General features: G+C 41.9%; 1 protein-coding gene across 1 annotated transcript; it reads right to left on the bottom strand.

Annotated features, from left to right (window-relative positions):
- Nucleotides 1-395: 395 nt before the first annotated feature.
- On the bottom strand, nucleotides 396-7,036 carry LOC131227290 (cytochrome P450 98A2-like). Its single transcript, XM_058223063.1, has 3 exons — nucleotides 6,501-7,036; nucleotides 2,977-3,371; nucleotides 396-1,190 (listed from the first exon to the last, which is right to left on the bottom strand). Exons 1-3 carry the CDS (start codon nucleotides 6,982-6,984, stop codon nucleotides 546-548), a joined length of 1,524 nt encoding a protein of 507 aa, XP_058079046.1. The 5' UTR covers nucleotides 6,985-7,036; the 3' UTR covers nucleotides 396-545.
- Nucleotides 7,037-22,173: the final 15,137 nt, after the last annotated feature.

The following is a 22,173-nucleotide window of genomic DNA, read 5'->3' as shown; positions in this document are numbered from 1 at the left end:
ATTATAAATTATTGAATTTCTTTCCTTCCAAAGATACAAAATAGCCTAAAAGATCATTCGGTAGTGGGCCGCCTACCAATCCAAACCCATAAGCATTGGAGTAATGCTTCAATCCCTGAATTAGTCAGATTAAAATCAAACTAAAACAATGAATAACAATCTGTACAAAAATAAGTGATCCACAATGATCTCCAACAAATTGATGGCTCAAATTGTTAATTGCCCATATTAAAAATGATCAAAACCATCCATTTTCTACGCCACTGATCGAATGTTCAGAATCGTCAATTGGGTATTGATTTTTAAATGGTAGCCTCTTGAATATGTGGACAACCTAATGTACCGTCTAGATCAACCAAGTAAGAGCACAGTAAGCACCAAATCATTTCTCACACTTAGAAAATCATTCAAATCCATATCCTTTAAACCTTCTCAAAGTCCAGTTATTTTCATTCTCTCCTTAAACCCTTTAAATTGATAAAACTACAAGCTTTAAGCATCTGTAGAAAACCCAAAAAAACAGAACTAAAAAAAAAAAACCAAAATCACATATCTACAGCCACACGTTTGTAGAGCTGTGCAGGCAACCGTGGGATAGGGACAGCCTCCAGTGGGGTCCGCATGAATGTAACCAACCCTGGGTTCTCTGACATGTCAATCTCATCAGCCTTCACCCCTTCTGGTGGGGTCCACTGAAAATGGTGCAAGAGGTGGCCCAGCATCGACTGGACCAGATTGATCCCCAGCTGGGCCCCAGGGCAAACCCGACGGCCAGCTCCAAACGGTAGTAGCCGAAAATCATGACCCTTCATGTCGATGTCCTCCTCGAGGAAGCGCTCAGGTCGGAACTGTAGTGGATCTTTCCACATGGCTGGGTCACGTGCAACGGCCCACACGTTCACATGTACGTTGGAGCCTTTGGGAACATCGTAGCCGCCGATCTTAACGTTTGCAGTGGCCTTGTGGGGGAGCATGAGGGGTGTTGGTGGGTGCAACCGTAGAGCCTCCTTAGCCACGCATTGCAGGTAGAGCAGGTTTGGGAAGTCTGACTCAGTCATCACTCGATCGAACCCGATGACTCGGTCTAACTCCTCTTGGGCCTTCTCTTGAACTCTTGGGTTCTTGATCAGCTCTGCCATGGCCCACTCAACTGATATGGCAGTAGTGTCCATGCCTGCTGTGATCATGTCCTGCACATAAAAAAAATAATTAAAAAAAAAAACCTATATTGATCAAGTGATATATATTGTGAAAGGTTTGTGTATGAATCATGTCTACTGACCAAACAGTGTACAAGTCCATCGTTTGAAGCGTCAAATCAACAGGCCACGTCCACCAGGGTTGAAAGTCGAGCGGGTTTGTACTCAACCATAGCCCACCCTAAGGTTCCTATACCTCAAACTTAACCCAACTCAACCTTGGGAATTCTCAACCCAAGTAGGCTCAGACGGATTGGACGAGTGTATGCATGCTAATATTTTTGTTATTACATTAGTCTATTATATTTCAATACACATCTTATTTATGTACTATAATTTTATTAATTATATATATAATTATTTACTATAAAAAACTTCATTTTTTCTGAATAAACAAGCTAAAATATAGGACAACTGCAACCAGTGCACAAGGTGGGCCCACCCCACGACGATCACTTGGTCCAAATGTCAGGCCAGTCCAATCATAGAGTGGGACTTGGATGGGTTTGAGCTACACCAGGTTAGGCCTAGGCCTGCATGATACTTAAGAGCCAAAGCCTGAGCCTGGCCTAAGCCCAAAACGGGCCTAGCATAGCAGGCCCAAGCCTGGGCCCAACCAAGCCCAAAAATTGATAAATCCCTATGTCCCACTCACGATTTGGACGGCCTTGATTTTTTGACTCTGTTCCATCTACTCCATGAGAAGAGCTTCGGCAGGTAACTTGAATGGCCTTGATTTTTGGGAAGGGTTTTTGTCATAGATTTTTAGGACTTTGCTCCATCTACAAAGGGATCCACGATTTGGATGGCTTGAATTACTGTAAATGGTTAGGGTAACTGGGTAAGAATTTAGAATATATATATATATATATATATATATATATATATATATATATAGGCCGAGTCGGGCCGAACTGGAACCTATCTGAACTCGGCCCGAAGAAAATGGCCCATTCCAACCCGAACTCAATTTCGTGTCGGGCCGAGTTGAGCTTTTTCGGGTCGAGTCGAGCGAGCGAATCGAGCTAGCCCGGTTTGTGTACAGCCCTACCAACAGCAGTGGAATTTCCTATGCCTTGAACACAGACAATTCGCACTCAATTATAATTTATAAGTAACTTATATATCGATTGGGTTCGTGTTGGGTCGGGCAACCTGAGACTTCACCTCGAGCCAGACCCAAGTTTTATCGGGTTGGTGTTTGTGTAGGCTAAGCCCGAAACCGAACCTGATATATCCTGCCCGAGCCCAACCCAATGTTGGGCCGGTCACAAGTCAAGTCGGGTTGAACCCGCCCAACTTTCAGCACTAACTTCCACTAATGAGATGATATAAAGTCTTTAATTATCTGATTAGTGGCCTTAAACTGTGGGGACCACTAGCATTTCAAAGAAGACAATAGTTAAAAATTCGAAAAAATAAAAAATAAAAAAATAAAAATCGATTTGACTCAACCAGCTTTCAACAAGACCTAAGAAAAACTGTACCTGGTCATGACTCGGTGAAAACTCAACTCAACTCGAAAATTGGCAAAAACCCAATAAAACTCAACTCAACTCAGCACAACACCCCTGAGTTTTCGAGTCACAAGTCGAGTTTTCATGTTTTAAAACTATGAAATGGACCACCATTCATTGAATAGTTAGGACACGTGATAAATGAAAGTCGAGGCCTGTGATTCATCTAACATGTGGTCGAGATTAATGGAGATCTGATGCTTATGAATTTAAATTCTCAGAAAATTAAAAAATGGCATTAAAAGGATGGTTTTACGCACCCAAAGCAGTCCAATGATTGTGTCTTCGCTAAGATCATACTTCTCCTGGAGTGTCAACAACGCATCGACGAAATGTTGCTTCGCACCGCTCTTTTCTCGTGCGACCGTGTGTTCATCCATGATAGCTTTGGTGAGTCGGTCCCTGCGGGCCCCATGTTTCGCGAACGCCTCCTCCTCCAGTGGGAACATCCACCGAAGCCATTGAATGTGTTCGGCCATAGCGAGCGATGCACCGAGTTTCAACCCATTTGAGACTATTGCCTTGAACTCGATCCCTTGCTCGTCCATGATGCCCTCCGAGTTCACGAAGCGCTTTCCGAATGCGAGCCGAGTTATGTTGTTGAATGCTACTGCTGAGAGATAGTTCTTGACCACCACCTTCTTTCCAAACTTATCTGCAGAAATGAGTTTTTCCTCACAATTCTTTCTTGGATAGGTAGAAATCCGTTTAAAAATATGATAGTATATTAGGTAGTTTGCAAACCAGGTGAGTCGACTGGAGACTTAACCTGGTCAACTCAGGAGAACCAGGACTGAACAGGAATCGAGCTTGGTTTTCCGAGTCAAAGCGTGACTCGGTTGAAAGCAAAAATTCCTCAGGAAGAAATGACATTTATGCCCTTTTCACGGCAGGCTCCCCGCGGATTGCCTGCCCTAGGAAGCTAGGTGGGGCCCACTGACTTTTTTGTTAGAAATCCAGCCGTTCAACTGTTTTGGCAAATTATGTTACGATGTGGGACTAAAAATAAGGCAGATCTGAAACTCAAATGGGCCGTATGATAGGAAAAAGTGGTTTGAAAATGCATACCGTTGAACACTCAACGGGTCCGCCGTCATATATATATTCCATTCATACTGTTCACAAGTTCATTCCTAATGTAATGAACTGAAAATATAAAAATATTAGTCTGATCTAAAACTTCTTTGGTGCACGAATGTTTCAATTGTGGACGTTTAATCCTAATGTGCGGCCCACTTGAGTTTTGGATCTGCTTCATTTTTGGGCCATGTCCTAAGGTAACATCATCTAGAAATATGGATGGACGGAGTAAATTTCTCACAAACATCACAGCGGGACCCACCTAAATCCATGTCCAGCTGCATCTTAACACAACGCCCCAGGGGATGCGGTTTGGCTACTATTTGGTGCTTTGTGGGCCACACCATAAAATGTGTTTCATCCTCACCATTCATCCATTTTTCAGATCATTTTATGTTATGGAAGAAGCCCTGACATGAGGTAGATCCAAATCTCAAGTGGACCATATCACATGAAATAGTATTGATTGGACGCCCACCATTAAAAACTTCTTGGGTCTCAAAAGTTTGGGATCAAGCTGATGTCTGTTTTTTTCCCTTCATCTAAGTCTATATGACCTAATCAACAGGTTAGATGTCAAATAAACATCACAGTAACTCTAGGACATTTTTAACGGTAGACATTCAACCACTACTGTTTTCCCATGGTGTGGTCCACCTGAGATTTATATCCACCTCATTTTTTAATTCATTGCTAAAACTATCTGAAAAAAATGGACGGACTGTGTGGATCAAACACATACATCATCGTGGGGCCTACCAGTAGCCACCTGGCTGCTGGCAGCCTCACTAGCCCACTCGGGTCCTAGGTCGGGCTTGCATAATCATCAAGGGCAGAGTTCGGGTCTATTAGTTTCGACCTGCCCTGTCTGGGTCAATTGACTTAATGGGCCGTCTAAAAAGGTGCGCGTGGCGGCTTTTAGTATACGGAGACGGTGATCGACTAACGTGCAAAAGAAAAAATGTAAATTGGATGTTGGCAACTCGCTAAGTTGGATGGTGGCAGCTCACCTACCTCACCTTATTACATTCGCTACGGATGACCAACTTGTGATTAAAAAAAAAAAAAAACCTCAGATACTCTTGGCAGAGTGTGATGGATGGTCCACATGCACTTGAAAATTATTTAAATTGCATACGTGTCATGTAAGTAATTCACATTAAACCTTCCAAATTAGCTGTAACCATTTGATTTATCATGACCCATTATTTAATTATCTAGCCGGTGGGCGTTTATTGGACGGTTGATAATGAAATATATCCAACGATCCTATTTCAATAAACATGTGTGTCAACGACTAAGAGGTTAGGTTTGTGTAACCAATCGAAGGTTTTGCCTGTAGCTTAAGCAGCACAAACTAGTCCGGCTAGTTTGAGTTAATGTGTGCCACGTGTATAATTTTAAAGTGCATGCGTATCAAGCTTCAAACACAGCCAGAACATCAAATCCACTACCTAACATATGTGCGTGTAATGGCGATCGAGGATAATGAGAGAAAACATTACCAAAAGTCAGCCCTAATTTTCAAGTAGTCCGTACCAACACCTGAAATTATAGTGCTCGAACGACTGGCTTCGGTTGGAACCATTCATCTTGTATTTACTGAGATGGAACATTTTAATCAATCCAACGATCTTGCCCGTCCAGTTCATCCTTGGATTGATCTACAAGATGAACGGTTCTGATTAATGAGCATAGGACTTTCGATTGTAAATTTTGTAAATCAATCCAACGATCTTGCCCGTCCAGTTAAAATTTCATGAGGTGTGGCCCGCCTGAGTTTTGCATCAGGATAATGTCTCTATCTTCACTTCATCCTACTGAGTCACATCTGATTAACGGATTTGATAAATGATACAAACCAAGGTAGCCCCACGGACAACCTATGGTCAGCATCCCATTCCCAGCGTTGCTGTGGTGTGGTCCACCTAAGTTTTGGATCTGAATAAATCTTTCCCCAAATGACTAGAATAAAGGGTAAAAGCTGATGGACGGAGTGGATTTTACATTTACAGCGTGCTGCGTTAAACAGGTGTAGCTGAGAAATCCGGTCCGTTAACATAGAAACAATGAGATTTCTATGCTCCCTGAAAATCTCTCTAAGAAATGAATGCCATAATGAAGGAAATTCATTCATGGATTCTTCCCGATGGATTTAAGGTAGATCCGCAATATGTTACAGCCATCTCTCCACGGTACACGTGGCAGGAGGATGTATCAATCGGATCCATCCATTTACTAGGCCCTATCATTGATGGCTTATTTTTTAATATATTGCCTATTAGACAATCCTATCCACTACATTATTCAAAATTTCCCCACTGACCGTTAATCATTTTCGTTTTCTACGGGAACTTTTTAGGACCGAATGGCTAGGATCATCCGATCCATGTGTATATAGGGCCAGTCAAGAATCATTACAATGCCCATTCATTGATCTGAACCGGCCAACCAGTGGGACCCAGATCAGCATGCCCATTCTTTGAAGAGATCAACCAATAGTCTGAAAATGGACCATCAAACTGTTATAACTACCGAATTCGTTCAATTTTCTTCCTGTGGACCACTATGGATGTGACGGATCAGATGGACGGTCCAGATCAGTGATGGACATTCTACATGCCCAAGAAGCAGAGAGAAAAGATCCGGTGCATAGCGTATACACCAAATCTTGGTATATGCATGAGTAAATACAAACAAATACCTGGACTGTTGCAATCTCTGTAGATGGATTCGATCATGGCCGTCACTTCATCTTCTCTGATGGGCCTCAAAGACTCCAGCCTTTTAGGAGAGAAGAGCTCCAACGTGCAAACCTTCCTCACTTTAACGTAGTGGGGCCCGTAATCGGCCCATATCAGGTCCTGCCCATCTCGGCTAAACTTAGCCGCTGATCGGCTCCTGGGCCGATCGGCCAGTTGCTGATCATTCTCCTTCAGTACTTCCTTCGCCAGCTCTGAGCTGGACACGACAACGTTCAACGTCGATCCAAACCATACCGACATGATCGGACCGTAGGTTTGGGACCATTCGGAGAAACAACGGAATCTGACGGGCTTGATGTCGTAGAGATTGCCTACAACGGGCCATGGACGTGGGCCAGGAGGGAGACGGATTCTGAGCCGTTGGTAGAGTTTGAAAGCAAGGAAGGAGAAGATGATGGCTAGGATGATGAATGGAAGGGCCATTGATGTGAGGACTGGTTAGGAGGTGTATTGGAGATGGGAGAGTGGTGGATATTGGTTTTTATATGAGAGAGAGAGGGGAGTTGGTGAATTGAGTTGGTGGATTGAGTTGGGTTTGTATGAGTGATGCACCGTAAGTTATAGTGCTCCTATTTGCATCAGGATATCTGAACAATCCATTCTATTGATCCATAACGTCCATTAGATCCAATACACATTTTATGATGTATACTGAAAAAATAACTACGTTATGTTCTAAGATAACCGTCTAATCAGTAGTCTATAAAATGGATGGTCAAGATCATGTATTTAAAAAATGGCCCCTACCAATAATTAGAGACCTCTATTTTTTGGGTTCCAGGCTATAGAAACTAGGACGACTTATGGATGGATTGGATCCTTCAATTAGTGTGATTCTTCATGTTAGGGCCCAATAAATGTGTGCTGAGCCTGATGGACGGTCTAGATCGATCCAATGGATTGTCTAAGTGTATCTATGCAACTTGGAGCACTGGATCATTTCTCTTGTTTTATTGTTACATATAAAAATGCTAAATCGTTGGGTGTGAGTGGGTACTTAGAAAATGGTGGCGTCTGTTGAATAAGGTCGACGTGAGAGATCCACCGTTGATTAGATGGGCCTTTATGGATGGACGATTAACAAAAGCCTCTCATTTAAGAAGATCCAAGCCGCTAATGTTGAGGCTGTTTACTAATGAAACCAATAGAGAGAACTTGGGGTCCTTTTTTTGTGGGACCCGAGAGATTAGCGGTCCTGATCACTTAACCATGGGCCCGCTTATGATAATTGAAAACCCGAGTAGACTGGGGACAGTCGAACAAAGAAAAGGAGGAAATGTTAGTGGAGTCGTCTATTTTCTTGCATATGGGTGGATAAGACGTCGATAGGTTTTTAAAAAGGTCTGAGGAGGAATCAAAGGTCAGAGAGACGGTTTTGGGCTTTTGCCCGCAGTTTGCTTTTATTTATTTATTTAAGTTTGCTTTTATTTATTATTTATTTTAATACCCTGAGTGCGATGAATTGGGGATATTATTATGTGAAAAATGCCCACATCAGTTGCATGGGAAGTTACCGTCCAACCAGTCTATAAGTTCCAATATTTGATGTGTTTATGAAATCTGACCCATTAAATGTGTTGGACCCATCACAAGGATTGCCTGATGCAAACAATCAGCCCATTCCACTAATGAGATTGACCACACAATAGAAAAAAAAAGTATAACCGTTGATATGATAAATTAATAGTAGTATGGCCCACTGAATAGGTGGATCAAACATATTTTTATGTAAGGGGATCCTTATGGTGGGGCAACCTTTCGTACGGGTTGGATGGCTCGAAAACACGAAAAGATGAAAAATCATCATTGGTTGGATGAAGTAACAGTCCAACCAGTTAGGGTGTGACCAATCTCTCATAGCAGTGCTCCTAATTGCAACGGTTTATTTGGACAGTCCAATTGATGATCTGAACTGTCCAATTGATTATCTGAACCGTCCAATGGATGATCTTAACTGTCCAATTGATGATCTAAACTGTCCACAAAGCCTAGAACGCATTTGCATGGGCTATGATTAAAAAAAATAGAGGTTATCAGATCATCCAATCCATCTTGATTTGGTTGTACTTTTATTGCCATCCGTTTTCCATGCCATGAATGGAATGGTTAGAATTTCTTAATAAATCATAAGCATTTTCGTGATGATTCCTAATAAATAGATGGATCAAGCTTTTATTTTTTTAATGATCCCAACTGTCCAAATTAAAGGCTATTGATCAAATGGTTATATGTGTGCTGGACCTAATGAAAAGTCTGGATCAATGGATTTGGCTGTTTAAGTGTCCCAAAGCATTTAGGAGCTAGCACTATAACTTACAGTGTTCCGAGATCACCGGAGCATCTCTTTTTGGGTAGATTCTGTTACTTTTAGCCGTCCATTTAATACCCACCTCTTGGATGGTTAAGATTGTTCGAAAGTTGGTCTATGGTCCATTCAATGAAGGTCTTTTTGGACGGTCTTGATTGAGATGCTTACGTTCCTTTTATATAGTGGTTGAGCCACCATCACTTAAAAATAGCGGTGAATCATCAATGTCATCTTGTCTATTATTATATTAAGGTAGTCTATGGTTCATTGCGATGAACCAAGAAGCAATACTTAATTTTTCGGTCGTTACTTTTGGGGGTCCATGATAATAAAAACATGCCGAAAGATCGTAATCATCTGATCATTGACATTCAAGCTGACCATTAAAATAGAAATCCCCAATGTTGCAGATTCGAAGGAGAAAAGAACGACACGGATCACCCGATTAGGATGGTTATTGCATGGAAGACCGTCCACGTAGGGCCTGACTATTAATGGGTTCGTCTGGTTGAAAGACTATGAATCCTGGATGCTGGTGGTTGGTTATAGTTTTTCGCAAAATAATAATAATAATAATCCTCAATCTGAGAATAGTCAAGAGTCCACTTTGATGGGAAAGAAGTCCTTTGATCAGATACGATGGATGGTCAAATCAGTACGCCTTTGGGCTGCGGCCAATCCACCATGGTGCTCACTAGATGGATGGTCCAGATGATCCGATTTCCATGAGCTACATGTCAAGCATTACGATGGAAATCGGACTCTTCATCTTGCTCATCGGACCATTTGAGGATTTTTGTGATCTCGGAAGAAATGATTAGGCCAACAGCCGTTGTTGGGTGGGTTGTTGATTATAGCTTGTTTTAGTCAATTTTCGTAATCGGCTAGTTGGGTCATGTTTATGGATGATCGGAACCGTTCAAGTGGTAGGTCTCACAGTAAATAGGCAATGAAAAGTACAAATGTTCACAAAATATCCCATTCATTGATTTTAGAACAGATAGAATCATACCACGGTCAATGTCTTATATTTGTCTATTTTTTAAATGGTTCTTTACAGAAAAAGCCGACCGTCCATGTCTTACCTGTTGGTGGGGCCTACCCGCTAAAGTGGTCCTTACCCTCATTGACATAGCTTAGGTTGCAGAATACCTCGAAGTTCGAATCGAGGTACACATAGCGTTTGCCCAAAAGATGACAAGCTAAAAACATGCCTCTTTTAGTGTGTGTGTGTGTGTGTAGAGTGTGTGTGCGCGCGCGCGCGCGTGTTTATTTATTTATTATTAGATTTTACTTGATAGACGCCTGAAAATGTGGTCAGCAGAAATGCGCCATCATGCGCAACGAATTATTCCTAAGCTACATCCTTGCATATTAAATATAAATTTTAGCCATAATTTTGGTTAACATTAAATTGCGCAAATGTTATTCTTCCCATGCAATTTAAAACGTGCCTCCTCACGAGGACGTGAGTTTCTTATAACTCTTATGTTAAAGACAATGATAAGGGTTCGTCATCTTCACCCGTCTTCATCCACGTTACAATTTCAAAAGGTAAATACTAATTAATCAATTCTTAAACTAATGCAAAAATGTCTCATCACCCAATTCTTATAATAATATGGTAAGCTTTTCACCTCTATTGAAGTTAAGTATCACTATAGGAACGTTTGTCATCTAAGCATAGGGCGATAGATCGGACACGGTGTCTCATACCAGTATGCCTGGTTCATAAGTCTTTCATAGGATTGTAACGCATTAGCGGTTATGAATTAACTCAAATTCAATGAAAACAGTAGTATCCCAAATTCCATATAGTGTTATACAACAACGAGCAATCAACGATCGGTACTACATTAGACTGATCCAATCAACTACGAAGAACCCCAACACAACCGACATTGGGTACAAAGCTTTCCATGCAGTTCCAACATTGTCAGTCATCCGTGCTCAATCACGTTCGATTGAATAAGCCCAGAGTAGCCAACTCAAAGCGGGTCATTCACTTAAACAATTTGCAAAACTCAATCCACCACAATAACAATTTAGACTATTAAATAAGGAAATTTAATATTACACCAAGGTATATCAATTGAACACATGTACAAATCAATACAATATATGTACATCAACTACACTTAACAAATAGTAAAAAAGAGTTCTAACATTAAGGATTTCATATTGTTCAAGCATTTCACCAAACATATTGGCTACTAATAATAAATAACATTATGGTTACAATAATAAAACAATTCAAGCACGAATAGCATATGAAATTCTAATAATAACAAAAAAAATTATTATCTAACACTATAAAGAGTTGATAAAATGAAATCTAAAAGAAATTGTCCGCACCTTATTAAGGTTTCACGCGACCTAATCGGGCTCAGAGTTAGGATTTTTAGGAAAAATTACCAAATGCTAAACCAATTCAAGGGATCACCATTAATAACTGGAAATCTATAACTAATGCTACAAATTTGAAAGGTTAAAAGAGATTCTTGCCTCATATTATAAGTAAATGGCAGATTCGGCGGAGTGTTCGGTAGTAGCTAGGGTTCGGTCAAAGGAAATTGGCAAGGAGTTTACCAATCCTTCTCTCTCTCTCTCTCTACAATTAGAGCAATTCATATGGAGTGAAGGGGCTACCTAAAATTGGATTTTTATAGTGTCAGAAATTGTTTAATTGACCCTAATAACTAGGTACTAAAAATTATAACCCTATGAAAGGTTGTTTTGAGAATTTTGTGAGCCCAGTTTCCGAGTTTGGGGCGTGACAGTGCCTGATGATGATTTACGTAAGGCTTCGATCGCCTCGCAATTTAGATGCGTCGATTATTTCGAAGGTTACCGATCATAATCGAGGTCGCAGCTATAAGGATAACAATAATATATTAATGTGGGTTAGCGCCCTTAATTTGATCGTGAGATAATGGTCCAAAAGCCACCACTTCGGCAAAGTTTGAATTGTGACAATTAGCTTAAGTTTCTATTTATGTTCAAGAACACTCACACATCCCATGCACTCACTTATGAGTCCAAGTCGAATGATTCGGCACGCGGTTTCAACTGTCTATTCCACATGAACGTCAAGCTCGCCAAAACGAACTCCTTTCTATAGTTTCAAGTCTAGTGGCCCACTAACGAGTGTTGTAGGGCTTGTTCGGTAAATATGGGCATTTCAAAAATAAATTGCATAGTGAGATTTCTTCAGCATGATAAGTAGGGTTTGGATTAGTTGAATTCATAGTGTGGGCTTTTCGCAATTAGTGAGAATGGTGATTTAGTACTAATCACCCAAAATTATTGATTTTTAAACTAAAAGGATAATGTAGTTAATTTTATTTATGTACATGTGATAATCAAAATTTGATCCATAGTTATCTTACTTTTAGGTAGATCTTCATTAAGCTACGATTACTCTGATTTATCAATGGTTGGTGGCCTTTTATCAATGGTGGGTGGCCTAGATCTTGACCCTCGATTAATAGATCACTAGGTTAGGCCTAAGATTTGGTGATCGGGCGTATTCATTAGCTCCTCATGGTTAATTAATCAAATTTGTATAGTTCTTTACCGATAACACTCGCGAATAGACTAGGATCGAGTATTAGAGATCACTAGATAATAAATAAAATAATTCTAACGAAAAATTTTCTAAAGATTTTTGGATTCCAAGTTGAAGAAAGTTCGAGACATCACAGTTTTTTGCCTTTGAGCATAGCAAATCAATGTGAATCTATGTACATATTGAAAGGGAACCATATAAATCTTTGTGATGTGGTTTGCATTTCTTTTTTCTCTGTTTTCTTTTCATTTCGATATTTTTATGTGTGTGTCAATAAGGGATCTCTTTTCCTAATAACTAGTATCAGAGCTCGTGGTTTGAGTCGGATTAATGTCAGAAAAAGGAAAGTTAAGGATTAAAAAGTTCAATGGTTCGAACTTTGGCTCTTGGAAAATACAGATAGAGAATTACCTCTATGAGAAGGATCTCTATCTTTCTCTTGGATGAATATTATTAAAGAAACTAGAAAAGATGTTTCATAAAGTGAGATGTGCTCAACACAAAGACTTTGGAAACTATTTGACTTTTTTGGCAAAATATGTTCCCTTCAACATCTTAAAGGAGAAGACTATAGAGGATTTGATGGTAGCCCTAGTGTATATATATAAAGAACTCTACTTCCAACAAGGTTAACTAATACAAGGTTGTTCAATATGAAAATGACGTGGTTGAGAATCTCAACGAGTTTAACACGGTCGCAAGCCAATTGGAGTCTATATACCTCAATTTTGATAATGAAATCAAAGCTCTTTTGATCTTATGAGGATAACCAAAAAGCTAGAACAGTTCGATGTAGTCGTGACTAATTCTACCAGATTAAAAAAGTTCAACTATGACATTATAGGCCTCATTTACGTGAGGAATCTCGGAGGAGCACCTTGGGATCTTCATGTGAAACATAAGGGAATACTCTGAACACTAAAGAAATTGGAAGAATACCAAACAAAAATAAAAATAAAAATTATGGTCGATTAATATTAAGAAAGTGATCAATATTAAGAAAGAATAAATCATCTAAGCTTCCACAAGGGAAATGTGATAGTTACTGGAATTGCGATAAAAAGAGGGAACATACAGCGGGACTATATAACTTCAAAGAAATAATTTAAAAATAATAATAATTAGGGAGGTAAAGATTTTGTTAACATCTCTAAAAAAATATTTTGAATTGCCTAATTTTGTCTTTTAAAGCTCATAATGATTCTTAGGTAATAGATTCTGGTGCCTTGTATCATGCTACTTTAAGTGTGGATGTTCTTTATAACTATGTATAGAGTAAACTTAGGAACATTGCTCTAGGAAATGATGAACCTTGTTGTATTGTTGAAAAGATGACATTTAGATAAAGTAGTCAAGTGGGACAATGCTGAAGTTGAAAGATATCAGGCATGTTCCAAATCTGAAAAGAAATTTGATCTTGATTGACTAGCATGCAGATTCTTAACACATGATGACTTTCATTAGTGATTTGTGGAAGATAAAAAAAAGAGTTGTGGTAATTACTTAGGGTAAGAAAGAAAATACTATTTAGTTGACTTCCAACTTTAATAGTTTAATTATACTTGCATCATAAGGAGTGAACACGTATATATGACATTACAAACTTGTACACCTGAGAGAAAAGGAGATGAAGATTCTACTTTCAAAAGGGAAGCTTGCAAGGCTGAAATCTATTGATTTAGACTTTTACAAAGATTATATCTATAATAAATAGAGGAAAGTCAACTTCTCGAATGTCTAAAAGACGAACTAGTTCACACCGATGTATGGGGACTAGCTAAGGTATCATCTTTCAGTGGCTCTTCTTACTTTGTTACCTTTATTGAGGATGTTACTATTGTTGAGATGTGGAGCCACATCTGGGGGTCGCTCGACCAATAAAGTGCCCTGCTCGACCGGTCGAAGGGCCCACTCGATCAATCGTGGACTGGCTCAACTCAAAGTCCAGCGAGCATCAGTTTTTGGGTTCTGAGGTGCTCGACCAGTCGTGGCCCATGCTCGACCGATCGAGGGGTCCACTCGACCAGTCGAGGTTATGCAAATTCGTTTCCGGATTTGATGCAGAGTGCGGATTTTGGAGTCAGTTTTCGCAATGGTGCGAAAGGGAAGTTACCTAAATTATAAATAAGTGTCCCTAGGCTTTTCTGAGGTATGAAAAATAATTTTAAGGTGTTGGCAAAGGGTTTTCTATGTACTTCCAAGGGAGAGATTAGTATATTGCCTTGTAATCTTCATTTTTCTTTATAGTGGAAGTTTGCATCCATAGTTTTTTTTACCCTTGTTGAGGTTTTTCCATGTATATCTTGTCTTGTGCTTTATTTGGAATGCTTTGATTCTTTTTTTTAGTTTATATTTCTTTCTATTTATCATTTGTGGGTGAGACCAAAGATTGGATCTCGGTTCACTGCGTTGTTGGCGTGTTGTGCAACAACTGGTATCAAAGCTATTGGTTTAGTTCTATTGGGGGCGATGACGGAAGAAGCGAAGACTAGAATTGAGAAGTTTGATAGTTCAAACTTTGCCTTCTGAAAGATGCAAATGGAGGATTATCTGTATCAGAATGACCTTTATATTCTTCTAAGAGGAAAAGAGAAGAAACCAGAGAAGATGACAGATGATGAATAGTCTTTATTGGATCGGAAGGCTTTAGGAATGATCCGACTCTCTTTGTCTAAGAGCGTCGCCTTCAATATATCCAAGAGAAAAACTACTAAAGAATTAATGGAAGCCCTAGCCACCATGTAGGAAAAATCATCAGCGTCCAACAAGATTCATCTTATGAAACAGCTATTCAACATGAAGATGTCAGATGGTAAGAGCATGTCTGAACATCTAAACGAATACAATCACAAGCCAGTTGGAATCCATTGACATTATTTTTTAGGATGAGGTCAGGGCGTAATTGTAAGATCCATATCCTAGCCCGTACTGTTCTGTAGGCTTCGCCGGTCATGCCGGTTGAATTCTGACGACCCGCGATCGGTCATCGTCGTTTGCGCGCGACCCTGAGACGTGTCCCGTATATCAGAGTCGGCTTGACCCGAGACTTGTACCTGTGCGACCGCGCCGTCGCCGCGGTTCCGCTGCCGCGTCTTGCACATTGATGCGGTACCCTGGCCAGGAGATGTGGGCCCGCGTTCAATTCGAGGAAAACGCGTCTTGCAAATTTCGAGAGAATCCATCACATCAATCACCTCACTTGTCAAAAGTACACCCATTACTCAATCCCTTACTCTCCCCATTCCCAAGTACAAAAGCAACTCCCAAAAGTCAACTTTCCTATCACCTCACCCTCTCTCTCTCTCATCTCTTTTATTCTCCAAAAAAAAAAAAAAACAAACCCAAGAGCTCTAACTTCCATGGCTTCCATGGAGAAGCTTGGTGTGGCCCACTCCCTACCACCCGATCCCGTCCTCCAAAATTAATCTCGACCGTTAAAATCCATCACTTGGAGCTCTACATCGTGTTGATGGAAGAAGGAAAAGAAGATCTTACGGTGGGTGTCTTCTACGGTTAGATCCATCTTTATCTCTCTCCCTCCTCTCTTTATTTTCTTTTATGATAGGATGATGTGTATGTATGGCCCACCTGATCGACAATTTGGACTGTCCAGATTTTCTGGACGTCCAGTGAATGGGACCCGTCTTGCTGCCCATTTTGAGCCAGCTGGGATGGAGGGAAATAACAAATATCATCTTGGTCCATGTGGACCCCACCATGACTGATGTATTTCATCCATGCCGTGTGGGGTGGCCCCATATACGTGGGACCTACCTTGGTAAATATGTGTATGCAGTCCGTCAGATGCTGGACGTCTCCACTGAAGAGTTAAGAGCCATTGAGGTGCACTCTCTTAAAAAAAAATAAAGAAGAAAAGAAAAAGGAGGAAAAAGGGGAGGGGTTTTAAGGCTTTTGGAAATGGCCACCTATGCAGGCCCCACCTTGATGTATCGTTCTAATCCACACCGTCAATTCCACTCCTCAGCCCATTTTAGGCGTTGAGACAAAACAATAAAGCCAATCAGAGGTTTTGGCGGGCCATAGCATAGAAAACAGTTATTTACCATTGAAAACTACCCTGTTATTTTCTGTACCCCGAGACATGGTCAATATTGGACTCGTTGCATTTGTTATAGGTTGCAGGAACCAATGGATGGAGTGGATTTTGTTAATGTGGGTCCCACCTGTGAAAAACTACAGTAAAACAATAAATAAATAAATAAATAAACATGCAGCAGGACACTGCTGCTGCCAGCGGGCGAGCAGGCAGCGCCTGCTGCGCTGACGGACGGACGGCCAGGTAAGGACCCACGGTCCCAGCCATGGGCCCCACCATGATGTGTTTGGAACATCAAGGCCGTGCATTTGATGGCCCCTTTAGGGCAGCGGGTTTCCTCTAAAAATTAGCCGTATACAGCTCTCAGGTGGCCCACATCACAGGTAACAGTGGGATTGATCATCTGCCATTGAAATCCTGTTTGGTTTCACAGAAGCTTTGGATCAACTTGAAATTTGTTTTTACCATGCATCCAGGTCCGTGTGACCTTATCAATGGATTGGATGGAGAGTAAACGTTATGGTGGGCCCCGTGTGAGACCCACCTCTGAAGAGAAGGGTTGGCTGGCGTACGTCACACGCCATCTATATAGCTGCTGCACTAGACGTCAACAGTTTACGTGGGTGTGTGAAATCCACAGTCTATCTCACGGTGGGACCCACTGATGTGTGGATCTTGTCCATGCCATCGGTTCATCCGCATGGGCCTCTCCATGATGTATGTGCTGGATATGCACACAGTCCATGTGGATGGTGCTGCGGGGACTAACCATGATGTATGTAATTTATGTTCACCATGTTCAACTGGTGGGCCCATTTTGAGGTCTGTATTTGGACGATGGTAGGTGCAGTACACCGTGATGTATGTGTAATCCACTCCGTCCATCCAATAAGGGAACGTGAACCCCACCTTGATGCATGTACTTCATTCCTTGTCGTCCATTTCAAGGGTCCACTGTGATGCATGTATTTCTCTAAGCCGTTCATCTGTTCAGATTAATTGGACCCACCTCATTGTACCCATTTTATGTGTTGCCCATGTACGACACGTGCGGTCTACTATAGGGCCACCCTGCACGTGCTGAACGTGCAGGGCATGGGCCATCTTTGATGTACATGACTTGCATCCACGTAGTCCACGTGGGGCCATCTTGACATTGTGATTCATCTACATTGTCCACTGCTGTGGTATCCACCTGATGTATGTTTGTATATGCACCGTCTAGTTGCTGGACGGTGCTGTGTAGGTCTCACCTTAGCATTCATGCCACCCACCTGGTAGGCCTCCACCATAATGTAAGTGTGTTATCACTACCGTCCATCTTAGCCGTGGACCATACCATGATACATGTGTTTTATCTCCCTGGACAGTGGGTTGCATAATGACGTTTGTGCTCATTCGGACCGTCTAGGTCGTGGGCCCTGCTTGATTTACACATCCATACCATCTAATGTGGTAGATTCAAATCTCTGGTGGGTCATGTGCGTGGACCCATCCATGATGCATATGTTGTATCCATACCATCCATAGTCTGGGCGGTGGACACCCACCCACTATGCACATCGTCTAGATTAGTGGGACCCACATGATGTCTGTACATATTGTCCATCCGGTCGTGAGATAGTGGAACATCGCTGTGTTGTACGTGTTTCTCCCACACCATCCCGCGGTGCCGTGGACCCGCCGTGATGAATTTATTGTATTTACACCCAGTAGATCTGGACGATGGGCCACACCTTGATGTACTTATTGTATCCACATCGTCCATCCCTAGATGTGGGGCCCACCTTGGTGATGTATCCGTCGCACCGTCCAGCATAGGACGGTGGGCCTGCCATGATGTACGTGTTTCACTCCATACTATCCATCAGTTTGGTAGATGAGGCCCACCTTGATGTACTTGTGGCCCATCTGTGAGGCCCACCTTAATGTATTTGTGACCCATCCATGAGGCCCACTCGTTGTATATTTGAAGCCCATGGTAACAGGCCCATTGATGCGGTCCATTTGATGCAGCCCACTTGATGTGTATAAGGCCCATTAGTGCGGCTCATTGATGCGGCCCACTTGTTGTACATGAGGCCCATTGGTGTGGCCCAATGTATCGACCCATCGTGATGTGTAAGGCCAACCTGTGATGGCTATTTGAGGCCCACGTGTTGGATATTTGGACCCACCTTATGTTTGACTCTATGTGGTCCACTGTTTAGGAGCAATGTTGGTTGAGTGTCCACATTGATAGGTAATGATGGTTAAACGCCCACACTGTGACCTTCCCTTAAGCCTTATCGGCCGATTGCCGCTTACCGATTCTGATCTGTCGTGGCCGATTGTTGATTATCGATCGAGGCCGATTACCGATTTTGATCTATCTTGGCCGATTGCAGAATACCGATCGAGGCTGATTATCGATCGAGGCCGATTACCGATTCTGATTTGTCGCGGCCGATTGTCGATTGTCGATCGAGGCCGATTACCGATTCTGATCTATCTTGGCCGATTGCAGAATACCGATCGAGGCTGATTATCGATCGAGGCCGATTACCGATTCTGATTTGTCGCGGCCGATTGTCGATTGCCGATCGAAGCCGATTACCGATTCTGATCTATCTTGGCCGATTCGAATCACGATATCGAGGCGATTATCGATTGCGAGGCCGATTCTAGCGATTCGATTTATCGCGCGAGTTAGGTCGATTGTCGATCTTGAGTGCCGATAGTCGATTCGTCGATTATATGGCCGATGTCGATGAGGCCGATGTGATTATCGATCTAGGCGATCTGAGATAAGCCCGATTTCATGATGGCCGATTGTCGATCGTCGATCAAGGTCGATTACCGATTTCGATGGATCTATGAGGAGCTAGATTATGCCCATTGTCGAGGTCGATGTGATCTTGTTGTATACCGTAGAGGCCTATGTGAACTGATAAGCCCCATGTTTGATCTATCTTGGCCGCTTGTGTGAGTCGAGGGGCCGACTATATGTCGATCTGAGGGCGTTCGTTGGTCGAGGCGATTGGTTAATTCCACATTGCGAGGTCGATTGTTGATGCATTGGATTGTATGATATGCGATCCGTATGAGTATTGACAGATAAGCATCTGAGGTTAGCCCATAGCATCATCTGATGTTTGTATATGAGGCATGTGGTTGACATGTGCATATGTCATTAAGCTCTTGTAGTGAGACCCCATAGGCGGAGGTTTATACATGAGCCCGGTGTGTCGGGATGGTCAGTGGTGTCTCACATTCGTAGTTGATCGTAATGAGTGGGCCGTAGCCTCAGGGCAATCGTGGTGGTTAAATGGACCCAAATTTGGTTCGCATACGGCGCATAGATGCGCATGCCGGGTTGAATCCGCTATGAGACTCGTGGCGAGAGCCAACGCGAGTGCATGGATATATAGCCCGAGTGACGATCCGAGGAGTCCGTCCATGTTGGTGGTTGAGGGATGTGGCCTTACCGCTCCAAGGGTTGCAATACTAGGCCAGTTTGACCACTATGTTATGAGACTCCGCTATCGACGTGAGGATAGGTATCTGGCGACTATTGGCCGCGGATAGTGAGGTTTCTTCGCTCACTGGTATGGCGAATCTGCTGAATTTGACCCTAAACCTAGCCCGAGGCCCCGATATGTGGACTATTGGGAAGAGTTGCATACTCATACATTCATTTCATTCACTATCCACTCGGGTTGGTGGTGCGCAACTAGTTGTTACGTGTGCCTTCGCAATGGCCAGGATTTCGGTTGGGGCGCGCGACTAACCTGAGATCAGGAGTTTACCACATTGAGTCTGACTATCCAAATTTAGGTATGAGACTGGTTTGGATAGAAGTCCCTTGTGATGGACCCCATTACCTGCGATACTACGTACCATCATCCCGACTTCACACTCCAGTATGGTCATTCCATTCGCACCATATATTGCATAACATTCACAGCATATGACATTTTGGGTTATTGTGTCTCTACATTTATATGGCCTAGGTACGGCTGACGTTATTTGTGTTACTCATCAGGAATGTATATTGTATTGCATCCTCTGCATCTGATATTTGGTTATCTATGATTCCTCATTTGCATAATTATTCTATATTGCGTATTCTGACATTCATTGACTCATGGACTTGTCCGTATTTTCATTTACCCTGTTATCGTATGATCTTATCGATATTTGTACATACTTTAATAATTCATGATCTTATCAATATTTCTGTTTATTCCGATATTGTATAATTTATGGATTATCGGTATTTTTCGGTATTGTATGACCATGGCATTGTATTGAATACTTGGCACATACCTTGTGCACACACTTACACCACCCTCTAAGCTTTCTATAAGCTTATGCACGATAGATGCGTGCAGGAGATGTTAGGTTGCAGCAGCATGGAGCTTGGAGTATGTAGCGGTCTTATGGAGCTTAAATTTTATTTTGACATATGTATTCTTTCCTTTCAGTATTGCATTCAAAGTTCTATTAGTAGATATATGATGTTGATGTTGCTTTTGTGATCTGGGTATACTTGTGGTTATGCTAATTACGAATCAAATCATGTTTGAAATCCTCCTTGTATGATCCCAGGATCGGAACCTGGCGTATGGGTGCCGGGAGCCGAGAATGGGGTACTACGGAGGCTGTCGGCGCTGGATTCTGCAATCGGAAATTTTATGAGCCCGATTTCCAAGTTCGGGGTGTGACAGTAATTGATCTTATCTAGTCTGCCAGACAATTGAGATGGTTTGGTGATTAATGCTGTGAGCAATTCTTCAGGGTCGACAAAGCTGAAATTTGATAATGTGGCTGGTCTAATTCTCAACGAAGAATCTAGAAGAAATGCATCAGGAGTTTTAGGGAATTCAAGGAATGCTCTAAACATTGAAGGAAGAGGAAGATCGCTGAACAAAGGAGATAATAAAAAACGGACGTTCTAAGTCGAGGAAGAAGTCCAAGGGACCGAAAGACAAAGATGGGTGTTGGCATTGTCGCAATAAGGGGCATATGAAACCTGATTGCAGGGCGCTCAAGAAACAAGAAGAAAGCTCTGAAGGCGGGAAGCATTAGTGAATCTATCTGAGGAGAGTGACATAGAGGCGTTGATCTTGTCTCTTGATGCGAGGAATGAGTCTTGGGTTATAGACTTGGGTGCTTCGTTTCATGTCACTTCATGTAAGGAAGTTCTACGTGATTATGTATCAGGTGACTTTAGGAGAGTCTACCTGGGTAATGATGAGTCATGCAGTATTGTTGAAAAGGAAGACGTTCATATAAATTAGAAAGATGAAACGGCTTTGAAATTGAAGGATGTCAGACACGTACAGAGTTTTAAACGTAACTTGATCTCAGCGGGGCAGTTAGCCGATACCGGTTATGTGACGACATTCACCAGTGATTCCTAGAAATTCACAAAAAGTGCCTTGGTGATATCTCAAGGCAAGAAGGAAGGTACCTTATACGTGACTTTAGGATCATATAGTTCACTCACAGTTGCATCAACTGGAGTAAATGGGCAGTTATGGTATCAGAGGTTGGGATATATGAGTGAGAAGGGGATGAAAGTGCTATTGTCAAAATGAAAGCTACCAGGGCTGAAGTCTATTGACTTAGAATTCTGTGAGAACTGTGTGTATGGCAAGCAGAAGAGGGTAAGCTTTAAGAAGACAGGACGCGCTC

This window comes from Magnolia sinica, chromosome 15, assembly GCF_029962835.1.
Source record: "Magnolia sinica isolate HGM2019 chromosome 15, MsV1, whole genome shotgun sequence".
In the NCBI taxonomy this organism is placed as follows: Eukaryota; Viridiplantae; Streptophyta; class Magnoliopsida; order Magnoliales; family Magnoliaceae; genus Magnolia; species Magnolia sinica.
Note: the sequence above shows the minus strand (reverse complement) of the source record. Positions and strands in the feature narration are given on the sequence as shown.